This window comes from Clarias gariepinus, chromosome 16, assembly GCF_024256425.1.
Source record: "Clarias gariepinus isolate MV-2021 ecotype Netherlands chromosome 16, CGAR_prim_01v2, whole genome shotgun sequence".
NCBI classification, from domain to species: Eukaryota; Metazoa; Chordata; class Actinopteri; order Siluriformes; family Clariidae; genus Clarias; species Clarias gariepinus.
This window is the reverse complement of record NC_071115.1, coordinates 2,772,497-2,788,982: the sequence shown is the minus strand read 5'-3', so window position 1 is coordinate 2,788,982 and position 16,486 is coordinate 2,772,497. Positions and strand designations below refer to the sequence as shown.

At 39.6% G+C, this 16,486-nt stretch overlaps 1 protein-coding gene across 1 annotated transcript in view; it reads left to right on the top strand.

Moving 5' to 3' along the window:
• The window catches only part of LOC128544924 (deleted in malignant brain tumors 1 protein-like), a 145,007-nt gene that overhangs the window by 21,554 nt on the left and 106,967 nt on the right, over window positions 1-16,486 (top strand). The window contains exons 8-10 of the mRNA XM_053515236.1: window positions 9,442-9,756; window positions 9,836-10,114; window positions 10,585-10,884. Of these exons, the coding sequence (XP_053371211.1) occupies window positions 9,442-9,756; window positions 9,836-10,114; window positions 10,585-10,884 (894 nt within the window). The remainder of the gene's footprint in view (window positions 1-9,441; window positions 9,757-9,835; window positions 10,115-10,584; window positions 10,885-16,486) is intronic.

Here is a 16,486-nt window from a genome sequence, read left to right as displayed (position 1 = left end):
GATAGCTACACCTCATTTTGTGTTTTCCGTGGTCTCATTGTGTACAGGTGTGCCTTATATTGGGACAGATCCCAAAAGACAACCTTTTTCAATGTGGCATCAATTTCAACATTCTGTGGGTATAAAAAGCTGGTATTGTCAGTAAGTCATTCTAAGTTCATCAGTCAAACAGCCATTAGCACACGATGTCACTTAATGGATAAGCGGCGCCACCTGGCCATGGCGCGCCTTTGGGTCAGTGGCAGGCAGTCAGATGTTGCTCGTGAACCTGGTGTGTCTCAAAGTGTCATTTGCAGACTTGCATCAAGACACAGAACTACTGGCAGAGTTCAAGACAGACCCAGGAGTGGAGCCCCACGAGTGACAGGCCGCAAGGATGACCAGTACCTAAGGACCTATCCACTCATACAGCGTTATGCAACTGCCACACAGCTGCAGGGCCGTTTACGAGATGCGAGGTTACTAGGGTTTACAAACAAACCATTCGCAACCGACCCACAGCTTTGGCTTCAATGCCAGACGACCATTGCAAGGTGACTCCACTGACACCAAGACACCGCCGTGAACATTTGCAGTGGGCACAAGACCATGTGACCTGGACAATGCAGCAGTGGTCTACCGTTCTGTACACTGATGAGTGTTGGGTCACCTTGCACAGGAAAACGTTAGGTGAGCGATACACTGTTGTCAACATGGTCCCCATGGTTTGCTTTGGTCGAGGAGGTGCAACAGTCTGGGAAGGCATCACCAGTCGGCGCAAAACAGATTTGGTTATTGTACATGGCTCAGTCACTGCATGTTCTTACCTCAGAGACATCATAGCCCCCATCAACATCCCCCAATTCCGCCAACACACCCCCAACTTTCTGTTCATGGATGATAATGCTCCACCACATCGTGAAAGAATTGTCACAGCTCGACTTCAGGAAGTTGGAGTGCCTCATATGGTATGGCCATCATTGTCTCCTGACATGAACCCCAAAGAGCACGTCTGGGACCAGTTGAAGCGGAGACTAGATGATCGTACCCCACCCCCACGTGATCTGGCAGAACTGTGTGTAGCACTTGTGGAAGAGTGAAACGCATTGCCTAAGAATGACATCATGAGGCTAGTGAGGAGCATGAGACATCGCTGTCAAGCTGTCATTGCGGCAAATGGTGGAAACACCCGCTACCGACATTATTTGGGGCTATCCCTTTTATTGTCTAAATTTTTGGGGTAATAAATAAAAAAAAGAAAATGGTGTTTCTTCTGAAACATTATTAGTAATATCAAAGAGAACATTTTACTTATTTCTTTTAAATTCAGAGCAAATAGGAAAAGCACTTATGTAATTAACAATATCTCTAACTTATTGTGAATAGTGTAAATAGCATAATTTCAGTAGACAAAGGCATTTATGCCATTAATCAGTGATGGTTGAATAGGTGGGCCAAAACTACTACCTATCAGTAATTTAGTGCTGTTTTTGTTTTACTTCTAGTGTTATTCTACTTTACAACTCATGAGCAAACCTGTGAAAAAAACAGTTTAAACTAAGACTTTTTTCCTTTTTTAATGTAATGAATCAAGTTCATAAGCAGATCAGGCTGGTGAATGGTACGGGTAACTGCTGTGGTCGAGTGGAGATCCTGCACAACACCCAGTGGGGAACAGTGTGTGATGATGACTGGGACTTAAAGGATGCACAGGTGGTGTGTAGACAGCTTGGATGTGGTAAAGCAGTCAGCGCTCCTCATAATGCCCGCTTTGGTCAGGGAAGTGAACCAACCTGGCTGGATGATGTTCGGTGTAATGGAACTGAGAGCTACCTATATCAGTGCTCACACAGAGGATTTGGGGTAGAGAACTGTGGACATAATAGAGATGCTGGAGTCATGTGCTTAAGTAAGTTGTTATTATTTGTCGTAGCAAAATACAGACAAAAGTAAATACATTTATTTATTTTTTTATTTGTCCTTATTCTAAGATTTGCAGAGTCCTACACTAACTCGGATCTCCTCAAATTCTCTGGTCACACCTGAAGAAGTCCTTCAGTTCAGATGTTCCACACCCAGCCCAACATGCATTTCTGTAGACTTCAGTTTGTATAAAACTGGGACATTAATAAAGAAGCAAACTGCAGAGACTACAACAACATTTACTCTGACTGTAGATGAATCACATCAGGGCCAGTACACCTGTGACTACTCATACAGGGAAAGTAACTCCACATCTTCCAGGAGCAGCTCCATTACCATCACTGTGGGTAAGAGCAGAGAGGATGTTAATCTTAACAGTGTTATCGGTCATTAATTTTTTTAGGCTGTTCAAATATTTGTGATTTATTAAACATAACATACAGGTGCCTCTCAGTAATATAAAATATCATCAAAAAGTTTTTTGATTTTAGTAATTTGATTAAAAAAGTGAAGCTCATTCCTTATATGGATTTATTACAAACAGACTGATATATTTGAGTTGTTGTATTTTAAAGATTATGGCTTGCAGCTAATGAAAACCCAAAATTTCTTATCTTAGAAAACTAAAATAATATTTAAGATGATTAAAAAAACAAATAAAAAATTTTACATGTACAGCTCTCGATACTTGGTTGGGGTTCCCTTTGCATGAATCACTCCTGCAGTGCAGTGTGGAATGGAGACAATAAGTCTTTGGCACTGTTCAGGTGAAAATCCCGGTTACTCTGGCAGCGGTCTTCAGCTCTTCTGCGTTGTTGGTTCTGGTGTCTCGCATCTTCCTCTTCAGAATACCACACAGATTTTCGATATGGTTTAGGGTGGACAAATTTGCTAGCCAATCAATCACAGGGATACCATAGACCTAAACCAGTTATAAGTACTATTGACAGTGTGAGCAGGTGCCAAGTCCTGGTGGAAAATACAATCATCATCTCCATGAAGCTAGTCAGCAGAGCAAAGCATGAAGTGCACCAAAACTTCCTGGTGGACAGCTTCGACCTGATAAAACCAAGTGGACCAGAAATGCAAAATATGTAGCCCATGTCCTGGTTACGTCTGTACGTCATGGCTCTTAAAGCACTGAATCCAGCTGCAGTCCACTCCTTGTTAATCTCCTCCAAATTCATGAATGGGCTTTGTTTTACAATCCTCCCCAGATTATGGTTATCCCTGTTGCTTGTCCACATTTTTCCACCACATTTTTATCATCCATTCAAGAAGTTATTCATTCAAATTTGACAAGGCAGGGTATTGCAGTACAAAACCTTGAAATGTGTCAAATATACACATGCCTATACAATCCACATACAAACAATCAGTTACTTAATTTAAAATAAAGTAAAATAAAATAAATAACACATATACACAGAAAAGGCATCCTAATCGAGCACATGTAAATTATCTATGAAACAGTGTTATACAATTTTAAACCACGGTGAATAAAGGAGAGTTCATGACGTTTGGTTTCTCTTGGTATAGAGAATATACTGTGCCACCGAAAAGAATATGTAGGTGTTGGAGCCATAGGTAGGAAACAATGCAGCGACGATGAACTGTCCCTGAGTATTTTAGTAAAAGTATGTATGGTGGCTTCATCAAGCCTTTCACTCAATGTTGGGAGAGTAGAAGTTGGAATACCTACAGTATTATCCGACAGCATCGTTTTTGGATCCTCTCTAACTCCTCAGAGAGACCCTTAGGTATTCCATCACAAACTGGTCTAGCATACTCAAGAACTGGCCATATAAAAGTTAACTATATTTGCACCAAAACATCACAAGGAAGACATGCCCTCTTTGCAGCACAAAGATAGTAGATTCCCCCCCCCCCCCCCCCAGCATGTATATCCATTTTGGGGGAGCTGTTAAGTGCTTTATGCCAGTCCTGCAGGATTTGAATCAAAGCAGTGTCAGTTGATCTATCTCTCATAAAGCCATGTTGCGATGGTACAATCTTAGTAACTCTCCAGAATTCCTTCAAACACTTTTCCAACACAGCTGAGTAGTGAGATCTGGCGATAATCTGCTGGAAAACTAGGCTTTGCTTTTTTGGTAACAGCTTTAACTATGGCCTCCTTCCATAGCTTTGGAAAAATGTTATGTTGGATACATGTGTTGAAAGTATCACATAAAACCGGTGCCAACTCTTCAAGGCCGGAATATCACACTCATATTGCATTATGTTTCGATCCTGAGAGACACCACGTCACTCCTACCTCCTTTTATTCCTATTAGAGTCTTCACTGACTTAAACCATTGTTTAGGCTTGGAGTATCGCAGTTCCTTCACCTCATGCTGGTAATATTGTTTCTTCACATTCTTGATTTTATTGGCAATGATTGATTTTAACTTCCTATAAAAGATTTTGTTGCCAGAACAAAAAGCACACTGTCTATCTTTTATCAGATCTTTAATAAGTTCAAGTTCAAGTAGGCTTTATTGTCATTACCACCATATACAATCAGTACACAGTGAAACGAAACAACGTTCCTCCAGGACCAAGGTGCTACATGCAACATAAATTTACAACATAAATTAACATAGACACTAAACTAGCTAACCAAGAGGCCTAGTTAGCTGGCTAGCAGAGACAAGACAGAGAGACCTAACATAAATTACAACATAAATTAACAAAAACTAACTAGCTAAGTATAACATTTTTATAGACAACATAAAGTGCACGTGCAAATGTGCAAACAAGAGCAACAACAAAGTGACAGTGCGCAACCACGACATAACAGAACATAAAATATGGTGTAGAGGTAGTGGGTAAACATAAACATTCCTTAAAACAGGAGCAAGAATTGAGGAATTAGTGCAAAAAGTAGTCCAGTAAGGATCATTGTGCAAAAGAGGTAAACAGTGAAGCATTTACAGGTTGGTGTGTACGATAATTTGGTGGTGTAGGTCAGTGTGTCTGCACTTGTGTTGATTAGTCAGTCCAGTCCCAATATTTTGAGGTAGTTGAGTTAAGCTGTGTGATAATGTTTGTGTGTGTGTGTGTGTTTGTGTTTATCAGTCCAGTCCCTTTTTGTTGAGGAGACGGATGGCTTGTGGAAAAAAGCTGTTGCACAGTCTGGATGTGTGTGCCCGAATGCTTCGGTACCTTTTTCCAGATGGCAGAAGTGTGAAGTGTGTGTGAGAGGGGTGTGTCCGATCAGCCACAATGCTGGTGGCTTTGCGGATGCAGCGTGTGGTGGAGATGTCTTCAATAGAGGGGAGAGAGACCCCGATGATCTTCTCCGCTGTCCTCACTATCCGCTGTAGGGTTTTGCGGTCCGATATGGCCCAATTCCCAAACCAGACAGGGATGCAGCCACTCAGGATGCTCTCGATAGTTCCTCTATAGAAGGTGGTCAGGATCGGTGGTTTAAGCTGGGCCTTCTCAGAAAGAAGAGACGCTGTGTTTTAAGCTCAGTCTTCTCAGAAAGAAGAGACGCTGTTGGGCTTTCTTGTGTAGGGAGCTGGTGTTGAGGGACCTTCTCTAGGTGGACACCCAGGAATTTGGTGCTTTCAACGATCTACACAGAGGAGCCGTTGATGCTCAGCGAAGAATGGTCGCCTCTTGTCCTTCTGAAGTCAAAAACCATCTCCTTTGTCTTGTCAACATTCAGAGACAGGTTGTTGTCTTTACACCAGTCCGTTAGCCTCTGCACTTCCTCTCTGTACGCTGGCTCGTCGTTATTGCTAATGAGACCCACCATGGTCGTGTCATCAGCGAACTTAATGATGTGGTTCGAACTGTGTGTTGCTACACAGTTGTGAGTCAGCAGTGTGAACAGCAGGGGACTGAGCACACAGACTTGTGGGGCCCCAGTGCTCAGTGTGGTGGTGCTGCAGTTCCCAATCCGTACTGACTGAGGCCTTCCAGTCAGAAAGTCCAGGATCCAGTTGCAGAGGGAGGTGTTCAGGCCCAACAGGCTAAACTTCCCGATCAGTTGTTGGGGGAAGATAGGGTTAAATGCTGAGCTGAAATCTATGTACAGCATTCGAACGTATGTATCCTTCTTGTCCAAGTGTGTGAGGGCAAGATGGAGTGTAGTGGAAATGCCGTCGTACGTTGAGCGGTTAGGACGGTACGCAAATTGCAGTGGGTCCAGTGAGGGAGGCAGCAGGGTCTTGATGTGTCTCATGACGAGCCGCTCGATGCACTTCATGATGGTGGGTGTAAGTGCACATATTTTTGTCACGTAGGGGTTGTATGTGTCGGTGAGGCATAAATGCAGAGGCAACAATGACGGTTTAGTTGTTTTTTGTGTAAGTGCAACGGGGCGGTAGTCATTGAGACAGGACACAGAAAACTTCTTGGGCACGGGTACAATGGTGGTGGCCTTAAAGCACGTAAGAACGACGCGCTGCTCAGAGAGATGTTAAAGATGTCGGTGAGAACATCTGCCAGCTGGTCTGCACATTCTCTGAGCACCCTGCCTGGGATGTTGTCTGGTCCAGCAGTCTGTAGTTTTTTTTTGTTTGTTTTTTTATATAACACAAAGACACAGCAGTCTCTAACCTCACGCTGTGTAGCCTGCTGGAGTCAGATGTAGTCCAATTTATTGTACAGGGAGCAGACATTGGATAAGATGATGGACGGGAGAGCTGGCCGGCTAGAGTTTGTTTTTAGCCTAGCACAGACTCCCGCCCGCTTGCCACACTTCCGCTTCCTCTCGCACCGCTTCCGATGTCCCCTTCTCTGGCTGCCAGCATCAGGCAATGCTGAGGCTTCGAGGCCTGGTTCGTGCAGCAAGCCAAGGTTGCGTAGCTTTTCCCGCAGCTCATTGTGGATGTCATTAACTGGGTTATTTATGTACAAAAGTGTCTGGTGATTGTATGTACAGACACCAGTAGCGACGATATCCATACACAGAGTAAAATAAACGTGCTACACACAAAACGTAAACAACGTAGCACCATTTTGGCTCCGGAGTGGCCGCTGCGTGCTACTGCCATGCCGCCATCTTGAATGGAGATGCGCGTGGTGTGGCTTGGATCAGAGCGCGTGGTGTGGCTGTCTGAAAGGTTAAGCTGGTCGAGCAGTCTTTGGAGCTGTTCCACCTGCTCCCGCAGGCCTTGTATGCACTTTGGATTTTCTTCAGCACAGAACATATTAACATTCTTTGTCTGTTCACCTACCCAGCTCTGCTGCATCTCTCGCTCATTTATTCCAGTCTGTCTCCTGCACGTTTTGCAGGATTCCGCTCCTCTTGCTTATGCCCGCTCCTCGAAGTTACGCCGAGTGGCCAGCCGACCGCTCCCAAAGTTAGCTCGCTCCGGGATAATCGTCACAGCTTCCCCACAAAAACACCCAGGGGAGAAACCTCTGCTAGGTCTGGCATTTTGATGAAACTTAAAACTAAACTGAAACAAAACACTTGACTTTGAGCACAACAAAAACTTGAGCACAACAGCAGCAATAACAAATGCCAGACAACCAAACTGAACTTAAACAGGTTATTTATATTCTAATTAATTAAACTTATAAATTACCTCGGTTCAGGTGAGCCGAGGTGGAAGCCATCACCTGACCGAGGTGCATTTTGGGACATGTAGTTCCCTCTTTAACTAAAACATAAAAGAGTCTTTGGGTGCTAGGCGCCCTCTAGGGGGTAACCCTGGCAATTTATATAAAAAATCTAAATACCAAATTTTGGATTTTCATTAAATTTAAGCCATAATCATGAAAATAATAAAAAAAAGAAACCCTTAAAATATATCAGTCCAAATATATCAGTATAATAAATCCATATAATATGAGTTTTAATTTTAGATAGAATTATTAAATGAATCAACTATTCGATAATATTCTAATTTACTGGGATGCACCTGTATATATAGTTGCGCAAAAAAGTTTTTAGTCAGCCACCAATTGTGCAAGTTCTCACACTTAAAAAGATAAGAGAGGCCTGTAATTTAAATCATAGGTGTACCTCAACTATGAGAGACAAAATAAAAATTAAAAAACAGAAAATCTTTTAAATGAATTAATTGATAAATTCCTCTGTAAAATAAGTATATGGTCACCTACAAACAAGCAAGATTTCTGGCTCTCACAGACCTGTAACTTCTTTAAGAGGCTCCCCTGTCCTCCACTCGTTACCTCTATTAATGGCATCTGTTCAGTTATCTGAACTTATCAGTATAAAAGACACCTGTCCACAACCTCAAAACTCTACTATGGCCAAGACCAAAGAGCTGTCAAAGGACACCAGAAACAAAATTGTAGACCCGCACCAGGCTGGGAAGAATTAATCTGCAATAGGTAAGCAGCTTGGTGTGAAGAAATCAACTGTGGGAAAAATTATTAGAAAATAGAAATCATTATAATCATCTAAAATCATTTATAATAGAAATCTATTATAGGGGGACCAAGTGAATGACCTGCAGTGAGCTGGGACCAAAGTAACAAAGTGTACAATTAGTAACACACTGCGCCACCAGGGACTTAAATCCTGCAGTGCCAGACGTGTCCCCCTGCTTAAGCCACTACATGAACAGGCCTATCTGAAGTTTGCTAGAGAGCATTTGGATGATCCAGAAGAGGATTGGAGCAATGTCATATGGTCAGATGAAACCGAAATAGGACTTTTTGGCAAAAACTCTGCTTCTCATGTTTGGAGGAGAAAGAATGCTGAGTTGCATCCAAAGAACACCATACTTACTGTGAAGCATGGGTGTGGAAACATCATGCTTTGGGGCTGTTTTTCTGCAAGGGGACCAGGATGACTGATTCATGTAAAGGAAAGGATGAATGGGGCCATGTATCGTGAGAGTTTGAGTGTAAACCTCCTTCCATCAGCAAGGTCACTAAAGATAAAACATGGCTGGGTCTTTCAGCATAAAGAGTGGCTTCGTAAGAAGCATTTCAAGGTCCCAGAGTGGCCTCCAGATCTCAACCCCATAGAAAACCTTTGGAGGGAGTTGAAAGTCTGTGTTTCCCAGCGACAGCCCCAAAAAATCACTGCACTAGAGGAGATCTGCTTGGAGGAATGGGACAAAATACCAGCAACAGTGTGTGAAAACGTTGTGAAGACTAACAGAAAACGTTAGACCTCTGTCATTGCCAACAAAGGGTATCTAGCAAAGTATTAAGATGAAATTCTGTTATTGACCAAATGCTTATTTTCCACCATGATTTGCAACTTTTGCAAATTACTTATTTTGTCTCATATAGATGAGGTATACCTATGATGAAAATTACGGACCTCTCTCATCCTTTTATGTGGAAAAAATTGCAAAATTGGTGACTGACTAAATAATTTTTGCCCCACTGTATAAGTTTTATAAATAGCATACTTAAGTAGTGTAAGTGATGTTTCAATAGATGCGGCACAAGTATTACCTATTAGTAACCCAGTATTTTACTTAAAAAAAGTCTGTTTTTAGTTTTACCTCTAGTGTTACTCTACTTTACAACTCAGAAGCAAACCTACTAAAAAAATTGACTAAGTTTTAAAAAAAAATCTTTTTCATGTAATAAATTAAGCTCATAACCAGATCAGACTGGTGAATGGTCACAGTAACTGTTGTGGTCGAGTGGAGATCCAGCACAAAGCCCAGTGGGGAACAGTGTGTGATGATGACTGGGACTTAAAGGATGCAGAGGTGGTGTGTCGACAGCTTGGATGTGGTAAAGCAGTCAGCGCTCCTCATAATGCCCGCTTTGGTCAGGGAAGTGAACCAACCTGGTTGGACGATGTTCGGTGTAATGGGACTGAGAGCTACATAGATCAGTGCTCACACAGAGGATTTGGAGTAGAGAACTGTGGACATGATAAAGATGCTGGAGCCGTGTGCTTAAGTAAGTTATTATTTGTTGTAGCAAAATACAGTCAAACGTGAAAACGTGATTTAAAAAAAAAAAATGTCTTTATTTTAAGATTTGCAGAGTCCCACACTGACTCAGATCTCCCCAAACTCTGTGGTCTCACCTGGAGAAGTCCTTCAGTTCAGATGTTCCACACCCAGCCCAACATGCATCTCTGTAGACTTCAGTTTGTATAAAACTGGGACATTAATAAAGAAGCAAACTGCAGAGACTACAACAACATTTACTTTGACTGTAGATGAATCGCATCACAGCCAGTACACCTGTGACTACACATACAGGGAAAGTAACTCTACATCATCCAGCAGCAGCTCCATTATTATCACTGTGGGTAAGAGCAAAGAGAATGTTAATCTAAACAGTTTTAGAAGTCATTGATTTATTTAGGCTGTTTAAATATTTGTCATTTATTACCCATACAATACTGTAAATATGGTTTATATAAATTGCATATTTTCAGTAGACTAAGGCATTTATGCTATTATTCAGTGATGGTTGTATAGGTGGCCTAAAACTACTACCTATTAGTAATTCAGCTTTGTTCTTTTAAAATTCTCTACAGCCTGTTTGACTGTATTATCTAAAAAATAAATAAATACATTTGCCTTTACATTATTCATAAGTATCCACATTACCATCACTGTGCGTAAGAGCAGAGAGGATGCTATACTGTGAACAGTAGTACTACACAATATTCGGAACTCTATTTGTAGTGTAGCTCTATAATTTCTTCTTCTTTTTTTTTACACGGACTGGATTTTATATTGATGTTCCTAACAAATCCTACCTGTTGTTTTCTAGTGAACTTGCAGCAGCCCAATATATCTTTCAGCGCTGCCGATGGACCAGAAGTGACCAGGGGCTACAGCTTCTCCATTATCTGCTCCATTGAACCTCAGTATCCAGGAGGTTCCTTCCACTTGGAGCTCAGTGGATCCATCATCACCAGGACTCAGTCAGCTGTTAACCACTCAGCTGTCTTTCTTTTTCCTGAGGCAGATTTTGTCCATCAAGGAAACTACAGCTGTACTTATGAAGTCAACGTGTCTTCACGCACCTTTACCTCTACTGCTACTGAACCCCTGTTCATCACTGTGATGGGTACAGTAAAATATATTTTTTTCAGTTTTTTTTCTGTGTGGGATTTGCAGTTAAAAGTTTAAAAAGGTTAATCATGATGATTTATCTCTCAGCAACTTTTCTCAGCAACAATGTGGTTCGCTACATTGGTGCTGGTGGAATAGCAGGACTGCTTCTCATCCTAGTTCCAGTTATCATTTGCTTTGTCAAGACACAGAAAAGAGAAAACTACCATGTGAATAAGATGAAGGATACGCAGTGTGAGTAAAGAAAAAAAAAAATCATAGTTTCATAGATAATCATTGTTTTAAAAAACTGCTCAATTTTCTTTAACAGCATTCTGACAGGAGTGCAGATACAAATATCATGTTTATTTTGCACAAGATAATTGTTGCATAATTGTTGTAACAATAATCTTAACAGAGACATGTACAGGGGACACTTGACAGATGCACCATATCATTTTAAAAAGCAGTACTTACTGGGGCACTTACTTTTATTTTTTTTAGTATTTCTGACAGGAGTCGCCGGTGTCAGCACTTTTAATAGTCTGAGGTATAGAGGTACCCTTTTTAGAAATGGGAAGTCTTCAGGACAGAGGAGAGAGTTTGAGCTTTTTTTTGTCTTAATGTCTAGACAATTGTGATGGAATGACTATTTATAGTGGCTGTTCAATTAATTCATATCCAACATTAAGGTCGGGCTATTGTGCAAAATTTTACTGCGGTGCAGGTATAATTATAAAATACTTTTATAGATATAAAATACTGGTATAGTTAACTTCCATGCACGTGTGTACAGTTTACTATAACACTGTGACCACATATGCACCTATAAAGCACGTTTTGTTTTGTGTTTGTATGCGTGTGTGCACAGCACTTGTGTAAAGCAAAAGAAAGTCTCATTACAGAGGTTAAAGATCCAATTTATTCACACAAACACCCCCTCCTCCTCTCGCGTTCTCTCTCTCACACACTCTCTCTCTCTCTCTCTCTCTCTCTCTCTCTCTCTCTCTCTCACTCTAATGAAAACACTACTCTGTCACGCTTCTTTTCAAAGGTAAAGTGCAGGTTAATTTGTTTTATGTTTACTTTACAGCAGTGATTCCGTTAGTGTGTCGCTCACACAACTGTCATTAGTTTTTTTTTTTTTTTAAGTAAAGTGCGGGTCCATTATTTATTATGGGGTATTTCGCTTTGATTTACGAGTGTTTTGGAACAAGAGTCTGTAAATGTATATGTTTGTCTAGAGAAAAAGTAACCAACACGCTTGTGTGCATTTTTACAATTAATTTGTAGGTCCCAGAAACATTTATGAGAGTCCCCAAGGAGAGTCTGAGACAGAGATATGAAAATGCTGATACAATTCACCAAAAGAGGAAAGATTCAGAAGACTCAGATAACAACATCAATATTAATGCCAATATAAAAGGATGTGCAGTGTACAATGACTATGAGGATGATGGAATTTATGCAAGTGTAGTGTTTCATACATTATTTGGTTTAACTATTACTAACTGTTACCTACCTTAGTATAGAAATCAGTGTTTTACATAAAATGATAAGGTAAACATTTTAGAAAACATCTTAAATGTAATGTTTTGTAGAATGCAGAATTTGTTATATTTTATGTAAATTATTCACAAAAAAAAATCGAATTGATTTTTTCATTCATTCATGAAACTTTTGTTTTTATAAAAAAAAGGGTTTTGTTTATTTATGTTGGTATATATATATATTCATGTAAAAGCATACAAGACTTACTTTGTCTGACTTACGAACATTCGCCTAGAACGGAACAACCTGTATCAAATTGTGATTTTGTGTTTTTTTTTACCAAAAATATTTAAGGCTTAAAAAGGTCCCACAACTTTCCGCACCTTTGTGGCTAAAACTGAATGAATGAATAACCATGAGTTGATGCACTATATTAATTTCAATTACACTTTTCTATATTATTCTCTCATCATATTTAATAGAAAAAACATGTCTTTTGATAATGTGAATGTGCTCAGAATTAACCAAATCACTTTAAACCTCATGTTCAATTAAACAATATAATACTCTGGGTTTGGCCTTTGTACTGAATATTAACACAACATTATAGACACGAGGGCACAGCCAGAGTACTGAAGATATCACAGCCACGCGCACATTCCCAGAGGTTCTGCGGAGGCGCTAGAGCTGCTCCGGTGGTAGAAACACACCGGAGCAGCTCTTTGTGGCTCTTTGTGTTTTAAAAGTGAATAGTTTTAATCTTATTTTTTTGCAAATTTGTGGCACAAGGGTTGCAGACCAGTTATTAGGTCAAGTTTCATTATTTTAAAACAGCATTTTTTTATTTACCCGAGTTACATTTGTGTGATATGAAAATTTGTCTGATGATCTAAATATTTAAGTGTGACAAATACGTGGAGTGGGAGGGATCCAGAAAGGGTCAAATACTTTACAGCACTGTATACATACACATACAGTACAAACACACATGGAGTACTATGCAAATGTCTTAGCCACCATAATATCTTTAGTACACATGTGTATGTATATACAGTATATCATGTTTGGCCCAGGGGTAGCTCAGTGGTTAAGGCATTGGACTATGGTTCGAAAGATCCCAGGTACAAAAACCCCACAACCACCAAGTTGCCACTGTTGGGCCCTTGAGCAAGGCCCTTAACCCTCAACTGCTCGGATGTGTAATGAGATAAAAATGTAAGTCGCTCTGGATAAGAGCATATCGTAAATGTTTGCATTTTTATGTACAAAATTTAGAATATCTGCATGCCTGTAAAGAAAGCAATATATAAACTAATGTTGCACACCTGAAAACCGGGAGAAATAATTTACAAGAGTGATGTATGATGTTTCCTTAACAGTAGTTAAATGTAATGAGTAAAATAGTACAATTTCCCTAGGTATGTGAGAGAAGACCGATCCAATCAATCTCAGACTAGCAGATTTAGACAACCCTGTAGAGACCAGATAAAACTCATCACAGCTTGAAATAAACAATACAGACATATAATAAATAGAATGGAAATTAAGAATTAAAGAACATTTTGAACACTATCGATTTCTGATACTTATACATTTTTATTATTCTAATTCTATCCCAGATTTCTAAACCTATAATGAAATGTAAATTTACAATGTCTTTATAACTTGTAACAGAATACGAGCACCTTTCAACCTTGATGGAAACAAAAATAAATAAATAAAAATCCATGTGTGGATTTTGCAAAAAAGTAGAAAATGATATCTTAGCGTCCCCTTATGGTAAGGAAAGGGTAAAATTCTAATTGTATCAAAACAGTTACAATGCATGCAAATAATTTGACCCTCTTATAATTTTTTTTGTGGCTAAGCAGTGCATAAATGAAATTTTACTATCTATATTTCAGTATCAATATCACAGTCGTCCAGGATATATTTTTTGTGATGCCAAGCTTTTGGGGTTCACTTTTTTATTAGTTTTGATTAATTTATGTGAAGTAATGCAACAACAATATTTAAGTAATCTTTCAGAATGTGGCTTATAAATGAATCACTGTGAAAGGAACTCCAGAATATTTTCACAGTCTCTAGTGCAATCACCAGTACATTCACACTCACCAGAATACTGATTATGTACAGCTCTTTCCAATCTCACTCACACCTTATACTGTACATGTGGATATTCACCAGCAGATGCTTAGTGAAGTAATGCCCTCACACCTATGAATGGTAGGAAAACACAATTGTACAGAACATCAAGCTGATACCCCTCACCAACGCAATATCTTCTCCCCATGTCTCACCCAAATTCTCAATAATAATGTCCAGCTTTTCCTTATACTTTGCCAGGCAGAAGAGTCTTTTAAAACAGCAAATAATGCAGTTTTTTAGCCTTGTCACATGTAAAACTTTTCACTGGGCTACAGCCGACTTTCTCTAGAGTGGAGACCAAGTGTTCAACCACACGCCTGAGATGAAATAATTCAAGGAGCAGCTGCTCACATTTATAGGGGAAGGAGGAAAAAAATAGCTGAATATAACCCTGGACTGTCACACACTAACAGCTAGAACTGGATGAAATGAATCCTGACTTTTGCCAGGGCCTTAAAAAGGAAGTGTTTATGTAGCTGGCCTACCAAGATCAACAATTGCTCTATGCTGAACTGGACTTAATGTTGATTTAAAGAACTTCTGTTATATTGAACTTTCGCCTTCATAACACACATGATGTTATATAATTTCTATCTGTTATCACCCAGATGAGGATGGGTTCCCTGTTGAGTCTGGTTCCTCTCAAGGTTTCTTCCTTTTGCCATCTCAGGGAGTTTTTCCTTGCCACTGTCGCCATCACCCTTAGCTTGCTCATTAGAGACATTTTATTCATCATTCATTCATTCATCTCATTATTATTCAGACACATTTTTGTGAAGCTGCTTTGAGACAATACCATTGGTAAAAGCGCTTTATAAATAAAATTGAATTGAATTGAAAAAGTGTTCCTTGACTCAATATCAACAGCATCTCTGAAAGACCTTCTCTGTAACCCCTGTTCTTATGGTTGTCACGGAGAAGACTCGTGCCACTAGATTAAAAAAATGGTCATCAGTCCTCAACCTTTTAGCACCTTTTTAGTCTGATGGTCAACTACAGTCATCTGTAATCTCCCCCATGAGTTTTCAAATTTGTCACACAGTATGGAATAGGACTTCATAAGAGATGATGGCATTGATATAAAGGTCGTCTACAGAGGCTTCTTTTTTTAACTCAGCCATTAAAGCTTCACAAGCCAGTGAAGTCTTAGTTTTGGACCCAAGCCAGAATAAATGAGGAGGGTTGTATCAGGAAGGGCATCCAGAATAAACCATGCTAAATTACGTGGATCATAAAGATCTCCCATACTGACCCTCAATGTGAAGGGAGTATTTTGGGTAGCTGATGAATAAAAAAAAAAATGAGAGAAAAAAAAAGTTGGATGAACTATAGGTACAGATACTTTGAGAATGCTGATGTAGAAGTATAAAAGTCAGAAACAGTTGCATTGGTACTGATTAAATTTGTTTTAAATACTTTATTTTGGACATGAAACAACAAAACAAACTAAAATAAAGAAGCAAAAACGAATATGTTCGAAAAGTAGGAAGAGGAGTAAACCTAAGTAGTTAAAAAGGGGATTAAATTTCACAGCCAATTCATACCATACATAATACACACAAATACATACTGTACATACACACACACTATACACATGCATATAATATACACACATATAAATACACACATGCAAACATGTATACATACACAAATACTGTACACTTGTACATAAACCCCCACATACTCCCATCCATATATTTACACTCCACCTTTGCTATTTATTTTCACTTGTACTTGTTTTATGCACAACTACACTCCTATAGAGTAAGATTAACCTAACTCCTCCTCCTCACTCTGTAAGGATCACCTCTTTTATTATTTAATGCTTGTTTTATATTTAATTCCTCGCCTAATCTGTTCCACTGTTTCACTCCACAGACAGATATACAAAAGCTTTGAACTGTTGTAGGGATACTATGCACTTTTAAATTGAACTTGCTTTATAAATGTCCCTTTTAATCCTACATTATAAACAATTC